This window comes from Triplophysa rosa, linkage group LG3, assembly GCF_024868665.1.
Source record: "Triplophysa rosa linkage group LG3, Trosa_1v2, whole genome shotgun sequence".
NCBI classification, from domain to species: Eukaryota; Metazoa; Chordata; class Actinopteri; order Cypriniformes; family Nemacheilidae; genus Triplophysa; species Triplophysa rosa.
The window spans coordinates 8981153-9007874 of NC_079892.1; the positions used below are offsets into that span (position 1 = coordinate 8981153).

At 39.2% G+C, this 26722-nt stretch overlaps 2 protein-coding genes across 2 annotated transcripts; both read right to left on the minus strand.

Annotated features, from left to right (window-relative positions):
* Nucleotides 1–2061: 2061 nt before the first annotated feature.
* On the minus strand, nucleotides 2062–12421 carry alkbh3 (alkB homolog 3, alpha-ketoglutarate dependent dioxygenase). The gene is made up of 10 exons (XM_057330435.1): nucleotides 12317–12421; nucleotides 11916–12004; nucleotides 11403–11470; nucleotides 11281–11315; nucleotides 11152–11199; nucleotides 7814–7920; nucleotides 6730–6818; nucleotides 6406–6615; nucleotides 5419–5517; nucleotides 2062–2545 (listed from the first exon to the last, which is right to left on the minus strand). Exons 2-10 carry the CDS (start codon nucleotides 11989–11991, stop codon nucleotides 2441–2443), a joined length of 837 nt encoding a protein of 278 aa, XP_057186418.1. The 5' UTR covers nucleotides 11992–12004; nucleotides 12317–12421; the 3' UTR covers nucleotides 2062–2440.
* A 706-nt stretch (nucleotides 12422–13127) lies between these two features.
* Nucleotides 13128–26656, minus strand: hsd17b12a (hydroxysteroid (17-beta) dehydrogenase 12a). The gene is made up of 11 exons (XM_057329383.1): nucleotides 26345–26656; nucleotides 19553–19599; nucleotides 19000–19075; nucleotides 17526–17633; nucleotides 17185–17249; nucleotides 16765–16809; nucleotides 15923–15957; nucleotides 15340–15421; nucleotides 15160–15225; nucleotides 14370–14519; nucleotides 13128–14242 (listed from the first exon to the last, which is right to left on the minus strand). The coding sequence occupies exons 1-11, from the start codon at nucleotides 26520–26522 to the stop codon at nucleotides 14135–14137; spliced, it is 960 nt and encodes a 319-aa protein (XP_057185366.1). The 5' UTR covers nucleotides 26523–26656; the 3' UTR covers nucleotides 13128–14134.
* Between the last annotated feature and the right edge of the window lie 66 nt (nucleotides 26657–26722).

Genomic DNA, 26722 nt, shown 5'->3' on the forward strand with positions numbered 1-26722 from the left:
GTGTGTCACATATTCATAGTGCACCTGTGAATTATTGAAAGCATGGATCATTAAGACAGATTTTACGCTTATGCAATGATGCTTTGGCCAGTTGCGCAATAGTGGTAGAAAGGTAATTTGACAACCAATTAATGCTGGTTAATTAAACTAACTGAAGTGTGATATGGGTGTATTTGTGACCGTGGACCACAAAACCAGTTATGACGGTCAATTTTTGAAATGGAGATTTATACATAATCTGAAAGCTTTCCATTGATGCATGGTTTGTTAGGATAGGACAATATTTGGTCGAGATACAACTATTTGAAAATCTGGAATCAGAGGGTGCAAAAAAAACAATTGAGAAAATCGCCTTTAAGGTTGTCCATCAGAGGCGCTGTAGCAGGCCATTGTTAAAGTGATGGTTCACCCAAAAATGACAACTCCGTCAACATTTACCCAGCCTCTCGTTAATTTCAACCCTTTCAAACTTTCTTTGTTCCGCAGAACACAAACGATGATATTGTAAAGAAAGTTGGTAACCAAACAGCACTGGACCCCATTCACATCTATTGTATGGACACAAAACCAATGCAAGTGAATGGGGTCAGGTTATCAACATTTTTTAAAATATCATCTTTTGTGTTCTGTGGAAGAAAGAACATCATACAGCTTAGAAGTGACAAAAGGGCGAGTAAATGATGACAGAATTGATATTTTTGGGTGGACTATCACTTTAAGAAGAAATGGATTTGTTTTAATGCTCTCAACTGGCTGACCGCTGTAATGACGTTGTGTAGAGTAGATGAACCCCAAAGCGAAAATTGATTCTAAGCTTCACATAGATACCAAACTTGAGTGGGTACTTCCCAAAGAGCGTGCGGCAGCGAACGATGTAGGTGTGTTTCCACTCATTTGTGTTCTGCATCCACTCACAAAAATAAACTTTGAATATATTTACGGTAGAAAATTTACAAAACACCTTCACAAAACATGATCTTTACTTAATGTCCTAATGATTTTCTGCATAAAAGACGGATTGATCATTTTGACCCATGCAATGTATTGTTGGCTGCTACAAATATACCCGTGCTACTTATGACTGGTTTTGTGGTCCAGGGTCACATTTAATGTTGCATATAAAACATAAACCTCCACCTAACTCTAACCCAACAGTGTGTAGAAAGAGCGAGGGAGACATTAACAAAGTTAATTGTGGTGGAAAAATAATGATCCCATTACACAGCAGGGGTCTCTAACATTCCACAACACAAGCTTTATTTCCATGTACAGGTCGGTCTTTATGGGAAATCTCTGAAAGGCACTGCATCGCCAGCGGGATATAATGGAAAACCAAGTAACTCAAATGAAAGTGCAGCAACAAATCACTGGAAACCTCAAGCAAACGCATGAGTGTGAGATTTACAGTCGCCAGTATCTAAACATTTTGATAAAGTTCTTTGGCTAAAATCTGCCCTTGAAAAGTGCTGCCAAAGGGTTGTTTTTTTGCAGACAGCGTTTCAAAGCTTCCCATATTTAGGGCTGTTTTTTCTAGAAGTGTGACATAACCGCACCTTATTCCCATACCTACTGTTGGGCATTAAACGGGTGAACAAAAATGTGGGTTTCTATGCATATTATTATCAGGGATTTGTGTTCGCTAACATACAGTTGCACGGTTATATTTTGTTCGAAGCGATTGCTCTTAAACGTCATATACAGAACATTAAAACTCTCTTGAGGTTGGCGATGACGTGTGTTGACAGAGGGAGCCATTCAGCTCTTAACCAACCACTCAAAGACTCGACTGTGACTAATAAAAACTGATAATGACAACAGCAAGTGTAAAACTCGGCCAATAAAAACACACTATGGGCACAAAACACAATTACATGTACTCTTGATAATGATGTAGCCAAATAAAAGTACTGAACGTTCGCCATGAATAGTTATACATGCAAAAATGGTTTATTTTGATGATAAAATGTGCCAAATAACTAGAAGGGGGGTTTGACTTTGTTTTAAAGTGCTTGCAGCATCAGAATTTTAAAACACATTTGTTGTCACCATCCTCTAAACAACAACAAAACTGAACACAGGTTTGTAGATCAGATTTATTCAGCCAAAAGCTATGAATGAACATTTTCAGAACACACAATATTTTCAACAGACCCTTTGGGGGCTCTCTTTAAAGTTTACTGGACATATCAACAGTGTAAACAAGTAACCCCTACAGTTTTTATTAGAACACAAACAATATCGTGAACAACTGCCTTGTGCAAAAATGGTCATTTATGTAAACAAAAACACAGGTAATTTATGAAAATAAACCTTTGCGTGTTGCAATTATTTTAATAAATGAAGTATAAGAGAACAGATGCATTTAACAGTATGGACTGCGACTGACCATCTTCAAACCTGTTGTCTAGCCGGCTTCATCTCTACAGTGCTGTTGCGTTTCTCATCTCGAGGAACTCCGACCGGCATGTTCCATCTCTGGGAATATGGTGCGGAAGGTGAGGTTTATCCTCGGTCCACGGTCGTGGTATTCCTTTGCCACCTGATGCTATGCAAAAGAACATTAAAGGAATAGTTATTTTCGAAATGCAAATTCTGTCATTATTTACACGCCCTCTTGCCATTTCCAACCTGCATGACTTTCTTTCTTCTGCAGAACGTATAAGAAGATATTTTGAAAAAGAAACACCGTTGGTCCCCATTGACTTACATTGGTTTTGTGTCCAAACAATAGAAGTCAATGAGGACCAACGTTTTTTGGTTACCGACATTTTTCAAAATATCTTCTTTTGTGTTTTGCAGAAAAAAGAAAACCACACAGGTTTAAAATGACGTAAATGATGACAGACTTTTCATTTGGAAGGTGAACGTTGTCATTCGAATGAAGTGAATAATACAAGAGTCAAACATCAGCTTCACGCTTCTGGATTCACTCAACCCAGTGGCCTAGTTTCACTGACCTAATGCACATCCTGGCTGTGAACATTTGTTATGGTTAGGGACATTTAGTCAATTAAGGTGTATACTCATTTAGGTTATTAATGTCAAATAATATCACTTTTGCATCTCTAGTAAAGACAATGTCCATTGCCAGCAAAACAAGTATGTACTCAATGGCAAGCACGCAGTATATTAGGCTGCCTCGTTTTATTGCTGTTAATATATTTAATCGTGGTATGTTTACATAGCTAGTCAAAAGCCTGTTAAAGTGATGCTGGAAAAGACAAGATCAGGACTAAAACTTCAAAGTTAAAATAGAAGAGCTGATTCAAGCAGATGTGGCAGGCCGACGTATACCAGATATTGAGTGCAAACTAGTGGAATTTAAAGAGATAGTTCACCCAAAAATGTATAATTTGTTATTTATTTACCCCTATGTCATTCAAAGCCTGTATGTGACTTTTTTTCCGTGGAGTACAAAAAAAGATATTTTGAGAAATGTCTTAGTGGTTTTGTGTCCAAATAATGGAAGTCAATGGGGGCCATTCTTCTAAATAACTTTTGTGTTCCACATGTTTGAATATCATTATTGTTTTTAGTGTAAACATACCATCTTTCTATTTTGCACACTGCTAACAGCCGAACACATGGGCCTAGTTAGTTGTATTTTGACAGATCAATGTGAGTTACGCCAACCTAATAAGATCCTCTGAAAGCTTTTTGGCTCAATCTGCAAGTGACCTTTCTTGGTGTCACCATAAAACGCCCTGACCTTTCTCTGTTCTTTGTGTCCAACCAGAGGCCCGCAGTTTTGCCTTGGAGTCGGAATCTAAAGCAGTGTCTTCAACAGGACAAAAATAACCTCCAGCAGGTTTTAATATTAAATAGGGGAACATCGATAATATCCATAAGTCTTTCCAATCTCCTGATCTAAACAGAGACACCCTGTGAGTGCAGAGTTTCTTGTGTAATGAAGTCTTTTTACAGTTTTTCAAAGTCTGACTCGAGCATGTTCTGAAGCACTTACTGTAACGCTTGATAACAAGATCATCACTAGTAAATGTGATGATGTTCAGAACATCCAGAACATACTGTAGCTGTAATGATTGCCCAAACCAGGAACACGGTCTTCCACACTGCGTATCGGTTTTGTCTGCTTTATCAACAACATTTAGAAAATGGACAAGCTGCCAGTTAATAACAATTTAGACAAACAAGCCTTCCTGCCAGGTTTATAACTTCTTGAAACACCTATTTTGGATAAGGTTTGAGAATTGGTTAAAATAATGACAACGTAATTTACTGATAAACATTTTATGACACGTCAGTCTTGCCAAACTCATTTATATCACTTCACACTAGCCTAAATATAAGTGAAATTCTTCATTTGTGTTATTATTACTCATTGGGACCATATACAACCTGTTGTACAAGTGCCACATTTGTTTGTGAATTTTTTTAATAAATTTGATACTTTCAGCTACTAATAGGCACGTAGGACCTTTCCACAAATTCTTCAGACTTTTGTGAAACACTAAAACATAATAAAATAAACTGGCATTATACAGTAGTGGCTAAAAGTGATGTCCAACTTTTGACAAGTGACGTGTTTGGTCTTTATTCAAATATTTTATTAAAGACGCATTAAAAACGTAACATGCATGTTGCATACTGTAGCTTGGAGTGGAAGCTCAGCTTTGAAAAGAATTTAAGGAGGTTTGGCAAAAAAAAATAGGCACAGCTATTTGAAAAATTGCAAAAATTAAAAGTGTCGGAACAAAAGATGCATTCTATCTAAAAGCGAATGCTCACCCAGACCTGCCTGAAACGCCTCGTGTAACCACACCCCCACAAATCCACGTCAGTTCGTGGTAAGAGTTGACTAAGACCGCCCAAATGTATACACAAGTAAGGTGGGCGTACCTGTCAGAACAATTGCTTTGGAACCTGTTGTTCCAAACATGGTAAGAGGCGTTACATTTCCCTCACACGCTTGCAGTATTCGACCAATCACTACACACTGGTTAACTGGCCAATCATAGCACACCTCGCTTTTCAGAGCGATGAGCTTTGTAAAGAATCTGCGCGTTTCAGAGAGGCGGGGCAAAGAGGAGATACAAACATGCACGGTATGTGGAAAATACAGCATTTTTGAACCTTAAATCGTGTATACACATTGCATTACATCTAAAACAAACGATAATATTCGTTTTTTGCCGTGTCATATGACCCCTTTAAAAGATTAGAGTTTTGTCTACTTTGTACCATACACCTCATATTTGGATGGTTCAATCTAATCTGAGGCTGCATCAAAGCATATGCTGTACAAATACTCCCCACCAGACATCACTTTTGGCCACTACTTTGTAACAAAGACAGCCAGTCTATGTTTCAAATTACGACGTTAAAAATATACATATCATTATGTCACTATAAAAACATTCATAACAGCAGTTCAACATGATGTAGCGGTTCCTGTACCTGCCAGTCTGTCTGCGTACAGCCTTCCATAAACAGCAGTGTCCCATGAGTCAGCGGGATCCGCAGGTGCTCTACATAGGTGAAGTCGCCTTTATCCTCCTGAAACCGAGAAACCAACAGCTCAAATGAACATTCGTCCTTTACATACACCGCTGGCCAATCATAAATAAAGATGATTTATTTAGTCATAATTTTAAAGGTGCTGTGTGTAATTTTTGGGAGGATTTATCGACAGAAAGGCATAATAATATACATAATTATGTCTTCAGAGGTATAAAGACCTTACATAATGAAGCGTAGGGATGTCACCATGAGCCGATTGAAAATCGATTATAACATGTGACGATTCAAACCGGTTGAGATGTTATTTGAATCTCAATACATGTTTTGAACAGCAGGGGCCGCTGTGTTTACTGCAAACTTGGAAAACGTGGATATTTATAAATGTAAAAAAATCCAAGAAAAGCACAGTCAAAGTCTTAGTTCGTTTATTATAAAAAGACTTTAGTATTATTCGTTTTTTATGCAATTTGGAATTTGTCTTAAAATTGCAGTTTAGTTTTGTTATTTGACATAAAATATATTTTTGTTTTACAAAGCATTTGAGAAATAAAAAAAAGCCAATTGTTGTTCATTTCTAATTTGTCTCAACTCATTTTGTAAAAATAAACCGTGAGCGAATCGTATCGTGAGTTCAGTATTGTGAAATACTGTGTCAGCCACCATAGTGCTTTGAAAGGGAGGGGGGACTGAGCCGTTGGTTGCAAATCGCAACCTCACCACTAGATGCCACTAAATTTCATACAGTCGCCGTTTAGTTGCATAAATCAAGGCGTGGATGGAAAATAGTCACATAAGTGGATCGTAACATATGGCAACGTTAATACTGTAGTTTCTAATGGACTATTTCGAAAGCACGTTCATTCCCTTCATAAACGCTAGTTTAGCTGTGGCAGGAGGTTACACACTGAAAATCTGCAGACTTACAGGAAGCGGCTGTTTACGCAGACTGAAAATTCTTGTGTCTCCCAGACTCAGAGAGGCGATAGTAGGCAGGGGTCCCAGCGAAGGCTCATTGTCACTGTGCCAGCCAATACTGTCTTTACCATCCCGGTACAGGTTACACAGCAATGAGTTGAAGGTGTGGCCGCTCTTCTGCTCGATGGCCAGACGCAGTGTAGCAAGAACTGGATGCCACTATAACAGTACATATATACATGTGTATATAATTAACTTTCAACACTTTGATTGTACATTTCATTTGAAATGCAATTTTTGCTAATGCATCACACCACTGTAATACAGATATACCTGAGAGTTGGCTTTCATAGTGGAGCGTGAATATGTATATGGCAACTCCCCATACCAGCAAGTGAGTCTTGGTTCCTCATATGCACTGCCTGCGGTGGATGACACACTAAAAGTCAACAAAGGTTTTTTTTGTATCACATGCTCTTTGTGTAACTTTCTCCATCAAAAAATGCAAGAATAAAATAAATACGCCTTAGAGCTCATATGACAGGTGCAGGTTTGAATGTACAATCTTCTCTGTCTGTCAAAAAGTGCCCCAAATAAGGAGCTGAAATCCACTCGCTGAGTTTCAAGAACAGGAACACAGAAAAGAGGTTTGATCAATCATATTCACTGGTCCAAAGCACATGTTTAAACATTTTGTATATTTAGGACTTTTTCAAATAGTGTCGGATCTGGTGAAGGTAAACAGATGAGGGAGCTTGAGGCAGTGGCAGTCCTGCCAATGTAAATGAAAAGAAACTCATGGAAAGAGTGAGTCACCATGAAACGTTTTTCTGCGAGCGTGTGTGTGGGGTAGACGCAGAGACTGTCACGCGTGATAAACACCAACATGTCATACAAACACACACTTGATCAATGATGTCTATAATACTTGATGAAAGTAATCTTTTATTTCTATTGATCTCAATGGCAGTTGCTCAGTTGACGCAGAGTCCTCTGAAAAACGAAGGAAGATGGGCGATTTTGGGTCATGTGACTGTTTGGGTAAATGACATCACAACATTATGATATCAAAGACAGCATGCAGGGGAAAATCCTTCTCAAACTAGTCATTTTTAAAAGGCAAATTCATCCTTTCAAGAGCTTCCTGCTAAAATATCTCGAATGATCAAATATTTGCAATTTAGATTGCATATAGAACATTTTTGTAAACAAGACGGATCAAGAAGCACTTTTCTGTTTCCTATTTTATTTTTTTATTTCACATACTCTACATAATTAAGTCTTAAAGACGATTGTTGTGGACGTGCTACTGGACCAGAGTATTATTAACGTCTCGCAAACTGGTCCATAATATATTTCATTCAATTACAAAACTACTCAAATCTTTTCCACCATTGTGCGGCAACCTGTCACTCACCCATCATCCTATAATTGGTCTTCTGAGACCAGGGCAGTTCAGCGAGCAACTTGCTAAACATCCAGTCTGCCTCCTCTTGCGGTAGGAACCCAGGGATCAATCTCAATCTGGACAGAAACACAGTATGCAGTTGCTCTCATTTCTTATTTGCTGTATAATACAACACTGACCTTGGTCTTTATGAGTGATTCAAACGAAATCTTAAGATGTCAAACACAATTTTCTTAAAAGCACTTGCATCAACACATTTCCTTTTTAATTCATTCAAAACAAGGTATGACATGTTTAAGCATTCATTTCAAAACAAACAGTTTTACACAATTTCGAACATTTTTACAAAAAAGGTTATAAAAATTCTCATTACCATAACCTGTCAATCCCACAGCATGTTTTGCTAAAAAAAAAAAAGCGAAGCCATGATGCCGAAGCAAGTTTTTATTAATCATACACGATAAGACATTAATGAAGTATATTTTAATAGAAAATTATAAATGTAAAAAAAAATTAACCGTGGAAAACTTCCTGTATTGGTAATGAGAATGAAAAAAATAGTGTACACAGCGTGATAAGAGAATATTAAGCTTATAACTAGAAAATTATATTTGTGTGTCTTTAAACAGCCTTTTGAAAATGTTTCGGGGATGAGAATATCAGTCATGGTATTCATAACTATTTATTCATTTTTATTATACATGAATATTCTGTCAATGATTATTTTGTTATGTTTGATCATTTGAGAACATCTAGTGCAACATCCAATTGCTTTTTTTCAGAACATTTTAATATTATTCTGTTTGAATTACAAAATATTATGCAAATCTGGACACATTACGATAATGAGCATTTCAGCAGAAAAAGCAATAAAATACATAAATACTTCATTCCTATGTTAAAATTATGCATCGTGCAAGGTAGAGAACACAATTATGTTTATTGCGATCATTTTTTGTTACCAAACTATGGCCCGGTTTCACAGACACGGTTTAGCTTAAACCAGGACTATGCCTTAGTTGAATTAAGATATTTATTGTAATATTTATTTATTATTTATATGTAACTATCACAATATTTTTTTTTTCAATAGTGATAGTGATACCTCTACTATCGCTAATTTTTTTTAAATCATGTCATATACATACGGCCAAAAGTTAGTGGAAGTGAGCATGGCGAAAAATATAAGAACGCTTGGAGCTCTCAGAGCTGATGTGTGGGTGTTGTTATTTCTGAGTTAAGACAGGTCACACATTCATTTTAGTCTGGGACTAGCCGCCTTAAGCCTTGTCTGTGAAACCGGGCCTATATGTTTAAATCTTTACTGCCATGATGTTTTTGTGGTTTCGTGAGAATCAACCTTTTTATAGGTGGCTGAATAAGTTATTCATGAGGGGTGATAACAGGGAACTTTGTCCCGGGGCCTGTGATCAGGGTCCAACATCATTTTTCATATAGTCACCGAATTTTACATGGACAACAATAATCCAATATTAACACGATTAAAACAATACTCTGATTAAGAATGGACCATGTAAACAGAGCTTTTTGATTATCTTAATCCGTCTAAACTCATAATCGTAGTAAACACAAATCGAATTAAGACGGGTGGAGTGCTCCTATTTTAGTCGCATTATCGAAGTGCGGTATAGACACGTACACACCTTAATCGCACTATTACCGGTAGGGATGCACCGAATGTTCGGCCACCGAATATATTCGGCCGAAAATAGCAAAAAACGCATGTTCGGTATTCGGCCGAATATGTGAAATGGCCGAATAATTTTACCGAACATGACTCGAGAAACGATCAACTAGCAACCAGCGCAGAGAGAGAGAGAGAGAGAGAGAGAGAGAGAGAGAGAGACGTGCGCTTTATTAATGCCGCAAACATTTTGGCAGTGTGTGTGTGGAGCATTTTAAGGTGTCAGAGAAAGACAAAGCACGGGACTTGCCGCACGGAAGTAAATTTCCGAATGAAAGCGTCTTTACCGGTCGGTAACTTGTGGCTATTTCAGACGGGAGCGGGCTGTCTGACAGTAGCCCCGCCGCTCGCGACATCCTTTGACATCATACAGTGGTCGCGCGCACACAGTTCCCTGTACTAAACAACTTGTCAAAGTATGTTCTGTGCATCCCGGCCACGAGTGCACCAGAGAACAGTCAGCTTTTGTGGGCGGAGTTTGCAGGAGAGACGTGAACTGATGTGGTTGTCAGTCAGCATCAGTCAGAATAGCTTGCGTTCGATGTTTTTTTTTCTTACAATCATTTTGCAACGTAGCCTATAATAATCCAACAGTTTTAGTTTATTCGTATTTTTAGTTTATAGGCCTAATGTGGAATGACACTTTTTAATGAAGTGTTTTGTTGTAGGGGTACAGAGTAACTTACATTACATTCTTTTACCAGTCAGTTATAGGCCTAATTAATATAGGCTATTAAATTTTTTGTTTTAATGTATTTTGTTTTGCTCAATTTTATATTAAGTTGTATTGTATTTTATTGAAAAGCAAGACAAATTTTTAAAAGCAAATTTTGACTATTCAGTTTGTGCAATAGTGAAAAAATAGCTTAATAAATAGAAGAAATGCAAAAACCATATTCGGTGTTCGGTATTATTCGGCCTTCGGCCAAGTGTTTCACATCATGTTCGGCTTCGGCTTCGGCCAAGAATGTTAGATTCGGTGCATCCCTAATTACCGGCGCGTAGGAACTTTCGTGGCACTTTGCGACAGGTTACACACACGCACGGCAGAGGACAGCTGTTTCGTTTTACGGCAAACAACATGGCTTCAAGCAAGAAAGCACATTTTTGGTCCGAACGGGAAACAAGAAAGATGCCAACAATTCTAGAGAATAAATGAAACACCAAAAACTGTATGTGGTACCATGGCGAAGACGAACTAACTGTTTGTTGATACATGAAATTATGGAGAGAACGTCGAACGGCGTCGTGTAACATGTAAACCGGGAACATGAAAGGTATATTCTTAAAGCAACTCATGTAAACACCTTAATCGTAATATTAGCTTACTCATAATAAGGCAAATAATTCGATTACTGACGCCCATGTAAACGTGGTCACTGTTGGACTAAAAGCTCGTACCTACAAAACTGACATTTCACAGGAAAAAAAACAGTGCATTTGCTTTTTAAACAAACACTGTTGTCAAGGTTGACAAGCTCTTTTTGATAAATTTATTCATGAAATATTAGCAAAACCCACAGAAAAACATGAAGGGTGATCAACATGAAAAATCTAAATCTTACAAAAAGGAGATAGTCTGACAGCGACAGTATTATACTGTATGCTACTAATAAAAATCTTTAAAAAACAGTATTCTTACCGTGACACTCCCGTAGGACCTTGACTAATCTCATAGTCACCAGCCTCTCTGAGAAAAAAAGAACACATTTGATATACATGATGTGTCAATCACCAGCTGCTTGATAAAGCTTCAGATTGAGTCACTCACTCGATCACTTTCTCTGCAGGTATCTCTCTGAAGGTCTGAAAAAAAAACAAAGGACAAATCAGATATGACCACCGCCCCAGCAAACTACATACAAACGCTCTGTGCTACAGAATTGTTCTTACGTTAACGGGCTGATGGAACACAAATGATTGTGGTCCAGACTTCCATGACCCTTGTGTCGACTGGACATCTTAAGATAAAACAACAGCATTGAACGCAACGTCTTAACAAAACCATTCATGCATCACTGTAATAACTTAACAAAAGCAGAAAAAATATATTTGTAACCAAAATAAAAATAACCAGTATGACTCATTTTACTACTTTTCCTCATTACTCTTTGTCTGGCCACTAGAACAAGATCTCAACCTGTTTTTATTTCAATGCAACTTTTTAAAATAACCAAACATTAAGAAACATCTTGATGATTTACATAAATAATTTGAAGTCATCTTGAGGCCATGGGATGGGACGCCAGAATGCACCTTTTTAAAACATTTTTCGTTGCTTTAAAATGACCCTTTTATGTCACGTTGACGTTATAATTCTGTTATTCTTCATATAACATCTTTACATTGTCAACTTTATTTTTTCGTGCAGTTTTCCAAATACAGTGTATATAACGTTGTACCTACCAGTAGGGCGTTGTGGTCTGGTTGGAGGTTTAGCCCACGAGCCCTGGACCCTCAAGCGCTGTCTTTTATCCGTCATGAAAAGTTCGCAGCTGATAGAAACGAGAAACATAGCGGATGTCACTGGCTTTGCTGCCACCTTGAGGTTTTTATCAAACCACTAACAAAATAACACGTTCGTTCTTTTCGATATATTTTGCTACGTGTCAGCTACATTTTCAGTCATTTCCCCTGTAAGATATTGGCAAAGCAAATGTACTTTCTGACAAATTAATAACGTAACAAGTGCTCATGTTTGACAATTGCAAGACACTGACGGTGTTTTTACGTATTCAATCAGGTATATTATTATATCCATCACTGATCGTTTAATACCAAACATTGGTACCTTCATAAATACTTACTTTACTCGACAAATTACTTTAAACTCGATAGATTAAACATCTTTCCAAGCCTCGGTTTGTGCAGCACAATCGGAGACTTCTGGTGTTCTGCAAAAACAATCCGGCTTGTTACAAAGACCAGTGAAACAGTTCCTACTAGGAGTTAAAAGCTTTGATTCAGGACAGCATTTATGAACGCATAAAAATGTATTGCACATAATGCGCATTATCAAGTTTGCACTACACATGTATGGACTAGTGTGCAAAAACCTTTTAAAGGCATTTTTTCACAAATTCAAGGTGTTACAGGTTGTACCAAGAACAACTTCTGAAAAACTCAGGAAGGCAAATGAGATGAGATGGATGGCGTGAGACATTTGCCTCTTGCCTCAATCTGTATTTAAGTAACAACATAAAAGTAACATATCAATACATGTATTTTTGTTTTACAATACCTATCCATTTTAAATTATATCTGCCTTAAAGCCTTTAATTTAATACTCATTAATACAACACCTTTCTCAGAATTTAACATTACTGAACATCATTGCTAAACAGCCTACAACTGAAATGTTTTTAAAATGATCTTAACTTTACAAATACATTGACTATAATATATAATTTACGTTAATAACTATACCATCAGTATAATAAGTTCTTTATATCACAGTTGATATGATACAAAAATACGAATACGATCTTCCAAATTACTGTAATTTATATCAATTGTAATTAAAATCAAGCAGATTGAATTTACAGATTAAACAAAATACATAAATCCCTTGTAGTAATATGAAATAAGTGAAAAAAGATTTGACACCGAAGACATATGCACAGTTCAAAAATTTATTAGAAAAGACAAATGCAAAATCATTACCGAAAAGTAATTTTATTAACAAACAAGCATTTTTAGATCGTCACAGGTAAAGCAGCACATGGTGTTCCGCTCTTCAATAGGTCTGGAATGAGAACATTCAAGTTTTATACCAGAGGCAACCAATCAGGTTAAACCACCTGGCGTTTTAGCCTGACTGACACTGGTCATACAGAGATCTAGGCTATGGAGGTAATTCTCAAGTACGTCTTTGGCTAAAACAAAGACAACTGGTGATATTCCACCACACAGTGAAGTCTTCAGTGGAAGAAAAAAAAATGTGCGTTAGATCCACCATACACGCAAAAGATCTCCTGTCCATAAACAGTACCAACATCAAACTATTCTATAAAAAGGCACACATGTTTTAAATACATCAAGGGTGGCAGGTAAACTTTGAACCTGAAAAAGGCCAAAACATTCCAAAAACCTTTTAAGTGAGGCTTTTGGTTTCATCTCGATACAGTACAAGAGTGGAAGATTCAGGATAGACATGATAAATTCAGAATTAAAAAAAGGCCAGCACCCATTTAAGAAGGAATAAGGCACAATTGCAAACGAATATATTGGCAGTTAAGTTAACAACAGTGCAAGTAAACAGCCCCATATAAAATTCAATAAATATAAAAAACCCCAACACCATATAAATAGCCCTCTGCTTACAACAGCAGTGGCATGAAAGCGTTCCCTGCAATGTAGTAGTTCACCCTGTATGGAAAATCACATGTCCCCATTTCAGACAACCAGCAACAAGTCAATCAGCCAAGAGAAACTTTCAGTAATCTTCATTCAAGATGTGTCATTGTGGAACGTGAGCGTAAAAGATATTCTTTCAATAAACACACAAGATTCAACAACAACAACAACAACAAAACACCGTTACACGCACTTCAAAGATTTGAGAGGACTCAACTCAGCACATACATTAGGTAAAACACTTTGTCCGATCACACCATGTCCTCGGCCTATCGCAGCTTTCTCCTCCTAAGGTAGCCTCCACGCTGGGCCTTGTTCAGCCGCAAGCCCAGATAGATGACCAGCTTGATGGGGGCAAAGACGGTGGTCACCCAGCCCTGCAAGACACAATGATGCGTTTTTCCTCCTTAAATCAAGTCTTTTATTTGCTAAACAAATATACTGAATGCACATTCATTCTATAAGCAATTAATTATTGAAAGTCTATTTTTAAGAGATTTTTACCATGATGGCATGAGGGAAATAGCCGTTGGTCTGGTCCTCCAGTCCCACAGTGGTCAGTTCAGCAGCTACGTAGCGTTCAGGGGCAGGTTTGTCTAGAGTCGGCTTCCTAATCTTTGTCATCTTGGTAGCCACAAAGAAAGGCAACACACTCTACAAGCGGGACAAAGAAGTTTGGTGTCATTTCCTGAAAGTCTTTCATATTGGGTTTTTGTAAATGAAAGATATCGTTTCTGTAAAATAGGTCTCAGAATTTGACTTTGTAATCGGATCATAAATCTAATATTGTTCATTACTTCTACTTTAATTTTCATCCGACATAGCCACATAAGCCTACATTAAAACACATCACTGACCTCTCAAACGTTTTATACAATCAAATGGTCAAGTCCGCCCTACATGTGGAGTCCTCTTAAATAACATCACAACACACACCTAACCTGCAAAATACAGCAGCTAAACATTTAAGAGACCATTCAATTTGGAATTTACCATTTATAGGCATGTGTTTAGGTAAAATCGTCATTTTTGTTTCATTCTGTGAACTACTAACCATTACCATTTTAAAAATATTGTTTCTGGAGAAACGCGTCAAAATAACAGAAAAGATTCTCTTTTTTTAGTTCATATTCACTTTTAAGCAATACATCTGTAATGTGTACTTTTTTTACATATTTTGTTGAAATCCAACAGACACTGGACTGGAATGGCCACAATACATCTAGAAATGCTGATTAAATGAACATTTGGAATGGTCTCAAAAAAAAAAAAAGAAAAGTAATCTCGGTCTCACCTGGATGATGATACCCTTACACCTGTACTCCGCTTGAAGTCCACGTGAGAAAAAGTCCACAAATGCCTGTAGAGATATAAATACAAAATATCATGGTTATATAAAATATTATCCATGCAACTGTAACGTTAAGTTGCGGGCAACTGTTTTAGAAATAACAACTGTCATGCAAGTACTCGCCTTGGTAGAGGAGTAGATAGTCAACAGTGGGACGGGGAACATGCCACTGGCAGAAGAGATGTTGAGAATAACACCTTTTTCTCTGAAATGAGAAAAACAACCTTTATTTTAATTGTTTATATGTTTGATGTCAAACATTTCTTTAACCCAACAGGTAGGAAAAACAACTCAATCAACACACGCAACCCCCTACAGCTCTGAGAACCTAAAAGGGACACTGCAGTCTAACCATGGTCGCCATGTGTGTTGCCATGGCACCAGATTTTTCATGCAGTATCCCTGCAGTCGCAGTAGAGCGCCGGGGTGTGCAGAGGGTTGGAACTATTTGTACAAAATTTGTGCACCCGCAGCATTGGCTTAAGAGGTGCATGTGACTTTGTGTCAGCCAATCAGATCAAAGCACTGTTGCTTTTCAATTTCACACAAAGAGTGAGAGACCATGAGCAAAGAGGTGATCACGAAGGAAATCATCACCCCCCACCCACTCATTTAAACAGCTTCACTTTTTGGTAACATGTTCAGAATTCCAGTCATTTGCTAGTGGGATGTTTACTTAAAAATTATATAAAATCAAAAGACTCACCTAGACTCCATTCTGGGCAGCACCAAACGAGTCATCTAGACAGAGAGAGACAGAGACAGAGACAGAGAGAGAGAGACAGAGAGACAGAGAGACAGAGAGAGACAGAGAGAGACAGAGAGAGAGACAGAGAGAGAGACAGAGAGAGAGAGAGAAAGAGAGAGAGAAAGAGAGAGAGAGAAAGAGAGAAAGAGAGAGAAAGAGAGAGACAGAGAGAGAGAGAGAAAGAGAAAGAGAGAGACAGAGACAGAGGGAGACAGAGAGAGAGAGAGAGAGAGAGAGAGAGAGAGAGAGAGAGAGAGAGAGAGAAGGGAGAAAAGAAGAGAAAGAGACAGGAGAGAGAGAGAGAGAAAGAGAGAGAAAGAGGAGAAGAGAGAGGGACAGAGAGAGGAGAGAAAGAGAGAGACAGAGACAGAGAGGAGAGAGAGAGGAGAGACAAAGACAGAGATGGGAGAGAGAGACAGGATGAGACAGAGACGAGACAGAGGACAGAGAAGAGACAGAGACAAGAGAGAGAAGAGAGAGAGAGAGAGAGAGAGAGAGAGAGAGAAGAGAGAAGGAGAGAGAGAACTAGTAGAGAGAGAGAACGAGACAGAGAGAGAGAGAGAGACAGAGACAGAGACAGAGAGAGAGAGAGAGACAGAGACAGAGACAGAGAGAGAGAGAGACAGAGAGAGTTGGTGGAGTTTAACAAAACATAGGGAATGAGAACAGGTACAATAGGAGCAGATCAAAGCAGTCACGCCACAGTATTTCTACATTTAAATTGTATATTTCTAAATGTTAAAATCTGTATGAATTTATAGGCCATTCAGCTTTTTGTTTGTGAATAAGTCATGACTTACTTGACATACTGAGGTGATGTTGACATTGATCATGTTATCGATGAACTATACAAAAAAGATGGAGGAAACAAATAAGATTGCTTAAAAATATGATTAAATTATTTGTAAAAAATATTGAACAAGATAATATTTGAAGATTTTGGTTCCAAAATGAGATAACCCAGTTTTTGAAATTGGTCAAAAATCCGTTTTTTTTATTGTGCACTTCAATTAATATCAATCAAACTGCAGTTGGTTTGTTTTAAGCCATAACTAAAAAACATACAGCTAACTAACTCAATAAAACACAAGATAACAAAAAAACGTGATTTTTTAAACATTTTTAAAAACCGAGTTCTCATTTTGAAACCAAACTCCTCATTTGTAAACGTTAAAATGGCTAGTTTCAGTGTGCAATACGTGTAAGAATAAGTTACTCACGTTTTCCAAATTAGCAATGTGCAGGAAGAACTCGGGGTATGGATACGAGATACCCACATTATTAACTATTAGGATAAAAACACATGTAAAAAAGTATGCCTGATGTGGTTCCAAGAATCACCAGCAGGGGGAGATGAACCATTAGAAATGAGACGTGAGAGCACAATATAAAAAACATCACGATTTCATAGAGAACAAGAACACACGAAATTTTCTGACAAGACTACGTAAAATGTTTTGAATGAAGCGAAAACTCATATCAAGAAGGAAATGTTTTGTATTATTTTTGATGATGTAACAAGGCTCGCATATAAACAAAATCGGGGTAGAAGTACACTCACCAAGAACTCCAATTTCCAGTCCAGAAAGACCCTTTTCAATTTTAGTATAGATATCATTATGACCAAAGTCCACTGCGATGGTCTTTGTTTCCACATTGTACATGCTTTCTGAAAAAGGAAAAAGTCAAAACGATTCCGAGTTAAAATCAGTCTCTCCTGTAATTTTCGTCATCAAAACATAGTCAAACTAAGCTGCAGACCTAATACTGGCATTAGAGAACTCTGTCCAAGATCAGGCATCCCTGCCGTTGCCGCTGTTCTAAAAATAACTTCACTGGGACCTTGCAGCAGAAAACCCTCCGTATTGTGTCCGGCAGGGGGCGCCGTTTACCAAAAAAACAGCAATTATGGAAACTCACCAGGTTTCCCTTCCCTCCCTTCTTCTAGCATGAGGTGCATGCAGCAATTAGAATTTCTTGTCCAAAGGCTCATTTGTCTAAACACTGTTCCTGTGAGTTATGAGAGGAAAATTTCTCTCAAGTCTCGGAGCAAAAACAGTCACCAAAAATGATTTTCGGAATAGGATGCAATTCAGCATTGCATACATGCAAACATGCATTGAAATGTTTGGTTTGGGCATCAGAATTCTGTTTAAAACGAGATGCGTGAGAATTAGCATTCGCAAGGGTTTGAATGCCCCGACTCGTGACTTGCCATGACCACCTTCTCCAGTGCGTTTCCAACACAACCATGGTACCAACTACAATTTCCAAACATTTTCAGACCTCATTATTGGTTAAGTGTCTGCATGTAATATAGCTTAAAAGCAAATAGTAATAAAAGCATGTGACTGCAAATTCCTAGATGCAAATGGACTGATTCTATTGAAATGCCCTTTTTAAGGAACCATCTTGTTACAGATCATTACTTCATTATTCAGTAAAAACAGAACAAATCATTGCTTTCCTCAGTATGAAAAAACTGCCATTCATAAATCTGTAAACCTGTCGCGTTCCATTCATACCAAAACAGAGGGAAAGAACACTGGCAAACGCTTTTACAGTGAGAACTTTGTAAAAATGAGTTTTTGGGGGAAGAGTAAAAATATTATTTATGAAAAGATGTTAAATGTTTAAAGACAAACAAGCTGGTTTTAAGTCCATCTTGAACGGCAGCGGCACAAATGTCCCATCCGGTAACAAAGGGGAAATGTGTGGCCCTCAACACAACTAAATCAAGGGTGGCATTCATGCAGGCGACCAACAGAAAGTCTAAACTGCACTACTCTAAGATCGTCACTCTCCGCAACTTATGTATTGGAATAGAAAAGGCAAACAGCGGTTCATCATCATTTGGAAAAGATCGTGCACGACCCATGGACCTTTGACTGTGCACTCCTGCCAGACTGCACCAGTCCCCCACCCTACCTCTCAGGACGGGGCTAAAAATAAACCTAGTTTCATTAACATCAGGAGGACTGTCTGTCATTCACACAGAAGAGCTCTGCAGATTGCCAACACACACGCAGACTGACCGAGAGACTTTGCCACGTCGTCGAGCTTCTCTTGAGATCGGCTGATGAGCATCATGGAGAACCCTCGTCGGGCAAGCTGAGAAAAAGAGAATATTTGAATCATCTTATTTAGAACAGTGCAAAGCATCTGTAGCAACAATTCCAGAAGACCTTCTTAGGCAGACAGCAGAACGGTTATTGCTCAATTTTGGGGAAACGCCTTAAAATCTTTAGTGTTAAAATAGCCCATCGAACTGTTTGTCCGTCCAATGGCAGACAGGTGTATAACGATTTTGCAATTCCATTTTGTTAGAACAAAATGGCACACTGTTGCTTTAACAGTAATGCAAGTTTAAGTCCATGACTCGATGTTAATTTCTAGACATCAAGGGTGACGCGAAAGAACTTTGTCGCGAGCAGTCTCAAAGTTATTTGAGGTAACTGGTCTTTTCCACCACCAGCAGTCTAGTCACCCTCCTTCTCCTGGCCTCAGAGTGAAAACCTCGGTCTCGTGATGACTGAGTCACTGTGCTTTCCGTGGAGCGAGGAGATAAATAAGAAGAGAAAGCCTCACCTCCTCCGCGTAGGATTTCCCAATCCCATCTGTGGCTCCCGTCACAACTGGAAAAAGAAAGCGACAGGATCAGTTTAATTATTCATTTCGAATGAAAACAAACTTGTCAGAAATATACAGCCTACAAATCAAATGATGCTATACCCGCAAAACTGCGAGCTGATGTTCGTAATTTGATGTTTCAAATATACTTACACCAGTTTATTATGCACAAAGTAACACTTTTATTCCCAAAAACGTAAACGTGATGGTACTATTAACGTATGATTCTGTTCGTACTGTATGGAAATCCTGACCAGCCTGGCATAATACTGATCCGGGGCAATGCAGCAAGTCTTGCTATCTGTTTGACCGATGGCAGATGAGAAGGGGGTTACTAAACCCGTTTGAAACCCGTTTTTACAACTACATGGCAAAAAATGACACGCTTCATCTTTTAGTAGAAGCCCCTGAGTGTTAAAAAGACTAAAAACTGGTCATTTTAAGGTACTAGCAATGAAGCGAAATGGCTAATTCCACCCCCAAAAAAACCCAACATGCACAGAATTCATTGTTATTCTCTTAATAAGAAAAATTGACTTCACAGTAATTCATGACGACCTAAAACTAGTTTTTAACATGAGGAGATATAACCATTTTACACTTTTGGCTAAGCCATGAATCATTTAAGCTTCCAACAACCCATCTTAAAGGAACAGTTCGCCTAAAATTTTTAAAAAAAAATTTATTCATCCTCATCTCATTCAAAACCAGTATCGGACTCATTCTTCTGTGAAACACAAAAGATATTTCGAGAAATGTCGCTGTTATTTTGTGTCCATACAATGAAAGTCAACGGGGGCCAATGTTGTTTGCTTATCAACGTTCTTCAAACTATCATCTTTTGTGTTCTGCAGACGAGTCAAATACAGGTGTGAAATGACATGAGGGTGAATAAACAAAGACAGAATTTTCATTCGCCCCTTTAACATCCCACGATGCTCACGTTTACATGACACACAACATGTGATGGCTGATCAAAGTGTGACATGGACAGTGGTCATTTGCAAGAACAGGGCTGTGGGGAAAGAGAAGGGGGGGTGGATGGGGTTATGACGTCTGTAGAGCACGACAGCACAGGAGGGGTGAGGAGGGATCCTGGGAGCTGCTAAAAATAGAAACCGGGGAGAGGTGGGGTTGTGGGGGGGAAACGGGAGACTGCGCAAAGTCAGATGTGGGTAGAGCGAGAGAGCACGAGAACAAACGAAAGCCAGGAGACAATAGTAATTCGCAAGCTTTTTTTATTCATCCTTAGAATTAGGCACGCCCCGATTCATTAGGACTAAACCACTCTGGGTCTGTTTACATCTGTGCGTGAATAAATAAAGATATGACTGAAGAACAAAGCTTGCAGGTTGAAAACATCTCCTACACCTCGATTTCATTATGATTTTAAGCAAACAAAGAATGCACCTTTAGTTCACCTTCATGTCACTCTGTCGCTCTAAGGAATATTCATCTCACACCGGATCTTTCACAGCATACGTCACCAAACATGTGGACATGGGTCACTTTCCGTGAATGTTCAAGTGCTTTATATTTTCCCAAACTTCCAATCTTATAGTACACCGTGTATGCATGCTAGAACGCAAGCTCAAAGCAAGACGGCCTGGGTGACAGTTTCCACATTTCAATGCAAGCAGTGGCTATATGTTTTGGCTTCATTGTAGGCCATTCAAAGCAACTCAATCCATCCCTATTGAAACTACGTGCCCAAAATCCCATGTGCAAAAAGTTGTTTTGTATCATGCACGATACAGAAATCACAGAATGGACAGTCACCAATCAAATCACCCAGCAGGAGTTAATTCTCATGACGTGAGCAACCAACCATGATGTACGCAAGCAGCCAAGTGACGTCACAAGAATGCTAATATAAACCCCAAATGCACTTTATGTCGCTTTGGATAAAAGCATCTGTCAAGCATCGCATTTTTAAATCTGAATTTGACAGAGGATGCTGCATTGGAAACGAGCATATTGTCTATAGTGATTTCACAAAACAGATTTCCAACATCCAAGAGTCCCAGTTGTTGAGCGGTTTCAACAGGTCAAATTACCTAGAATAGTCAATCAGACCGTCAATCATAAAAATGATATTAAGATTTTTTTAAAGAATGAATATAGTGACGGACACTTGTCCCTCTGCAAGCAGGTTGGCACAAGCAGTCATGCTCGCATACGTTCACGAACAGTACGTTCAGAAATACGGAGCCGCACAGACTCAATATTCCTGCGCTAAAAAAAGCAGCCCGGTGAATAAAAATAGCTGCTTCGTCTGGAACAGCCGCAGCACTTGAATACCAACAAGATGCTGCCGCTCTCTCTCTCTCTCTCCCTCCCTCCATCCATCTATCCCCCAGCAACCCAGCTCATTGTAGAGCCCTTGGTACACCACACTGTTCACAGAAAAAAGCTGACCGACTCTATTGATGGGGGGGTTTGGTGGTGTTGGGGAGGGTGATGCAGTCCTTGCGTGCACCTTCAGACCAGCTTCTACTGTATGCAATCTGTCGCAACTCTCTCTCTCGCTCTCTCTCTCCACCCCCTCCACGAATGAACCGTTCCGTTCTTGGCTCGGTAGCACTGCAGAATGCCAACACCTCCACACCCCCCCATCCCCAAAGCAGCAACACGCTTTAAATAGCACAAGCCAGTCACATGGCCAGCAGGAAAACTACACACTAGAGCAGTTCAGCACCTAAAATAGAATCTCAGATAAAGGTGGATTGAAAAAATGATTTTGGGTGGGTGAGAGGGTGCGATATCATAAATAGCAGCAGCACAAAAAAAGTGACGACAAATCAATAGTTCTTTCCTCCTTGTTAAAAAGGTTTAGTAGAACAAAAAAAGTGCAAGATGACAAAAGAAACCCTAAACATAGTCATAGTATATTGCAGTGGCATTGTTTATTCCTATCTAGAAAAATGCATACAACAGGCATTAGATTTTTTTTTAAGAAAAATAAAATAAATGCCTCAGAGACACTAGAGACCGGTCACACAAATTTCGTACCACAGCCAGTCACATAAACCATACGGTTTGCTATTTGTGGTGTTAGAACACATTGTAATACTAAAATGGTTAAAATGACGGCATTTACGGCAGTATCCAATTAAACTTATGGTACATGCCACACAATGCCTGGCTGGAATGGGATGTGCGAATCGTAAGTGTAACGTTAAATGGCATATGGAAGATTTCCTTTTCCAGGAAATAAATAAATAAATGAAGCAGAGTCGTGACAGAGAAGAGAAACGGGAGGGTTGGGGCTGGCGGAGAGAGAGAGGGAGGGAGGGGGGAGCTTAGTGATGGAGACTGAGGGGATGAGCTGGAGATGGAGGATGGAGATAGGCTGGGAGAAAGGGAGGAGGGGTGAGAATAGATGAGGGGTACCAATTTTATCCAGCATCCTCAGTTTCAGCACGTGGCAACGAGCGTGTTGGTCACATGAACGGCAGCGTTCTCTTCCGAGCCCCCCACCTTCGGACCCCTCCCCTGAAAACGAGAGCCAGTCACACGCTGTCATCATTCACAGCCACAGCAAGAGCGCGCAAGGGCTCACACATTCACAAGTTGCGCAGTCCACGTTCACTCGCTCACACGCAGCAGGGAAAACATTTCATTCACATTGTCACTTTTACCTAGCATGAATGGGCTAATGTTGCTATACACAAACCTGCACATCCACGATCAGCACAACACAAAACTGGAACGCAAACTAAATTGAATGCTGTAGTCTACCAAACTCCATATTTAGATATTAAGTTTGTGACACACAAAGTGAAGCACAAATCGTTAAACAAACAGTATTGTAAGCTACTCTGCATTCTACCACATTGCACCTGAAGCAAGCAGGCCAAAGTGGCGCTTTAAACCGAAAACTCCCTCCGAATGAATGTCAGAGCAAGTTTGTGTGACACAACGCCCCCGTCCTCATGAATGACTGCAGCTCGATTACATAACTGTGTGATTCTCAAACACATTCAATGTTCTAAGGAAGGATGAAGTGAGCCACAGGAGGAGAAGGGGGAAGGCGGGAGGGTGATGGAACTCTAAACTTGGCTTCCTCACGCTGCTCAGCATTGCAAAGGCATATCGATAGATTCACTATAACAATGTTTACGTGCCTCGAGTGGTGCTTTAAAATAAAAATGCAATTAACCAGTGCAATACAGTACAAAGTTACAGTTAAGAATCTAATGCGAGGAAACATTATCTGCAACAACAAAAAAAACACCCAGGAGTTGGTTGCATTATAATTTAATTATGTGAATTTGAGGGCATCGTTCTTCATAAAGAGGAAAGTTTTCGACTGGAGTAGTATTAGAATAGAGTAAAAGATAGACTACAATTAATTTCTTCCCTTTTTAATGATTACCGTTTTTATTTGAATTCATGGTGAAATATGCGTTTTTGTGAGATTTGGATTGGACGATGTAACAGGCCTCCACTTTTACTTAATATCGGAAGAAATGTCTAGATAAACATCAATCCTGTGATGGCTTAAAGGAATAGTTTAGCCAAAATAAAAAATTCTGTCATCATATATTCACCCCCATGCCATTCTAAACATGTACTGTATATGACTCTTTCTTCAGTGGAACACAAAAGATGAGATTTTTTTTGTCCATATAGTGGACATCAACAGGGTCTAAAATTGTTTGTTTACCAGCATTGTTCAAAATATCTTTTGCGTTCTGCAGAAGAAAGTAAGTCATACCTGAAATGACATGACATGACGTTCATTAAATGAAAGATAGCCATTGCAAATTTATTTCATTAATATAATGCACTAATACACATTATAATTTTGGGAGAAAGCTAATCCTGATAGTACATGTGTCCAAAAAAGCAATAAACAATTTTGCACAGGAAGTGCATCTCATTGCCTGTAGCATGGCAGTGCAGTTCCCTGGAATAACACCAGGGGTCTCCCATTAAAATGAATCAGGCATTCCTCAGCTTTTAACTTTACTTTAGGAACACACCATAGACCTTTTCCGTTGCTTCATCCTCGGAACTCGTTAGCATGACTCCCTTTATGAGTCACCTTCAAGCGATTGCAAAATCAGCGCATTGTACCTTAAAAAAAAATGCAGTTTTCTGACTTCACACCGGTGACATGAAGGCTAGAAGTGAACGAGTTCACAACACGGTGCGGGAGGGGTTGTGGCGCGCAGACCGTGAACGGAATGTCAGTTGTATGTAGTAACGTTACCAGTTTCGTGATTGGGAAAATGCACGGTTGCTCAATTTCACGAGACTTGTGCTTCTGGATGGACAGGAAAAGGGACTTTCCTCCCCCCAACCTCCAAGTCGCATCCAGTTTACCTGCGCCAGCTTCCGCCGAGATCATCGTGCACGTTAAAACTAAACTGGTCAAACTGGTAACCTTTTTTGAGTTTCAGGGAGTGGCACTCGTCACCTCCATATTTCACGTCACTCAAACTAACAGAATGTACTAATGCCATTTTAAAAATGTCGCTTTAGATTGGTGGTTAAATATTTAGGCTGACTGATAACTTACCAACTAATCTACTGCAGATTCACGTATGTGTCGTGTCCGCATTGTGTCTTTCAGCAAACCTCTGAACCTTTGATAGTTTTGAAGTGGACAAACCATAACGTCAGCGTGTTGAAAATCGCTTTACATAATTTCAAGAAATTATATTCTTCAGAGCATTACCAAGAGTTCGATTTCTCACAAACGCTTGGTGTGCACTACATAATCCGACCGCCAGGGCCGCTTTTAAATGCTGGTGCACCTGCTGCCTAGGTAACATCCCCCACAAGTGAAGGACTACGGCATGATGAGCCACTTCAAAATCTTTAACAGTGCGATTTGCTGTGAATTTACTGTATTATATGTCCGATTGTGAAAATCTGTGCGCTGCAATTTGTGTTTTTATCATTTGAGCAAAACACAAGTCTCCCCTCACATGGCACGCGTGGTATGGACCCGCATTATAATTAAGATTGGCGTTTTAAACTGCGTCATGTTGCCAAAACCAACCTCCGTGCCCCAGTGAGGGGATGAAGCCGTCAACAATCGACGGCACCGGCTGAAACGCATCCACCGAGTCGCCAAGCCGCATTTTACACAAGAGACTGTCAAATCAAGCTGGAAAGGCGCCTTTGTCGGGACAAACATTGGCACAGTGCAGCCAGGAAACTGAATAACTGGGTCAGGCATATAAGATTAGGAAAAACTAGATATTTCCAAAATGATATATAAGCCACTGAATTGCCGACAGACCTACCCAAATTTCAACGTGTATCTGTTTTATGCATGACGACGGCATAACATAGTTGTCGTAACTCCTAAATTAAATTGATTGCGATTTAATTAGTCAATTTTCGCATATTTGATAGAATATTGTCGTTTTAAACACGTAAATTGAAGCAGGCTAGAACACCTGACTGACTCAGAATTACATGTCATCTGCGCATAATATATGAATGCATGGCGCAATCAGTCACACGTCGCCTCCATTGACCACACGCATAAAATCCTGATGCCTCAATTAGATTTAATCTTTCCCTAGTGATTGTACATTTATCTTTGTGTGATAAACATGAACAAAAATGACGTGTTAAATGGCATATGTTGAGGCAAAAGTTAAAATTAAGATAGTTTCTCAAATCCACGAAGTTCATTTTTATCAAGTTTAATGCTCCAATTACGCAGCACATTTCTACCACCCGTGTACAAGCGTTCGTTGCATTGCCACCGAATGTCTTTCAACTTACCTGCCCATTTCCCCAATTTGGGTGAGAGTAGATCCCCGTTTCCTATCACCCATATCCTAAAGCCAGTGAGAATCTTGTACAACAGCCACAGCGTCAGCGAGGCCGTGGTAAGTGCACCAACCCAGAAGAGCGCTCTCTCGGCAGGCTGTAGCGTCTCCACCACGTTAAACGACTCCATGTCTACCACTGGCTGTGTGTGGTGAATGACCTGCAATATTGGGCGTTATGCACTGCTTTAAAGCCTCAACGTGTGCGCCCCTTTATAAGCAGGTTGTGGCATCACACCCCTACAACTCCTCTAACATACGAGTATATCCAGATTTAAGTGCACACCTCCCACCTACTCCATCCCCGCCCATGCAAACCCACGTCCATAGT

Bases quoted from the DNA above. Each gene is read 5' to 3' on its own strand.
- alkbh3 (XM_057330435.1), bottom strand. From the start codon at position 11,991: ATGACGGATAAAAGACAGCGCTTGAGGGTCCAGGGCTCGTGGGCTAAA. The intron at 11,316-11,402 runs GTAAGAACAATT...TTTTTTTTTCAG, and splicing joins TGTTCCATCAGCCCGTTAAC to ACCTTCAGAGAGATACCTGC. The intron at 11,200-11,280 runs GTGAGTGACTCA...TTTTTTTCTCAG, and splicing joins CCTGCAGAGAAAGTGATCGA to AGAGGCTGGTGACTATGAGA.
- hsd17b12a (XM_057329383.1), bottom strand. From the start codon at position 26,522: ATGGAGTCGTTTAACGTGGTGGAGACGCTACAGCCTGCCGAGAGAGCG. The intron at 19,076-19,552 runs GTGAGGCTTTCT...TCTTTTTCTCAG, and splicing joins GGAAATCCTACGCGGAGGAG to CTTGCCCGACGAGGGTTCTC. The intron at 17,250-17,525 runs GTGAGTGTACTT...TTATCCTAATAG, and splicing joins ACTGGAAATTGGAGTTCTTG to TTAATAATGTGGGTATCTCG.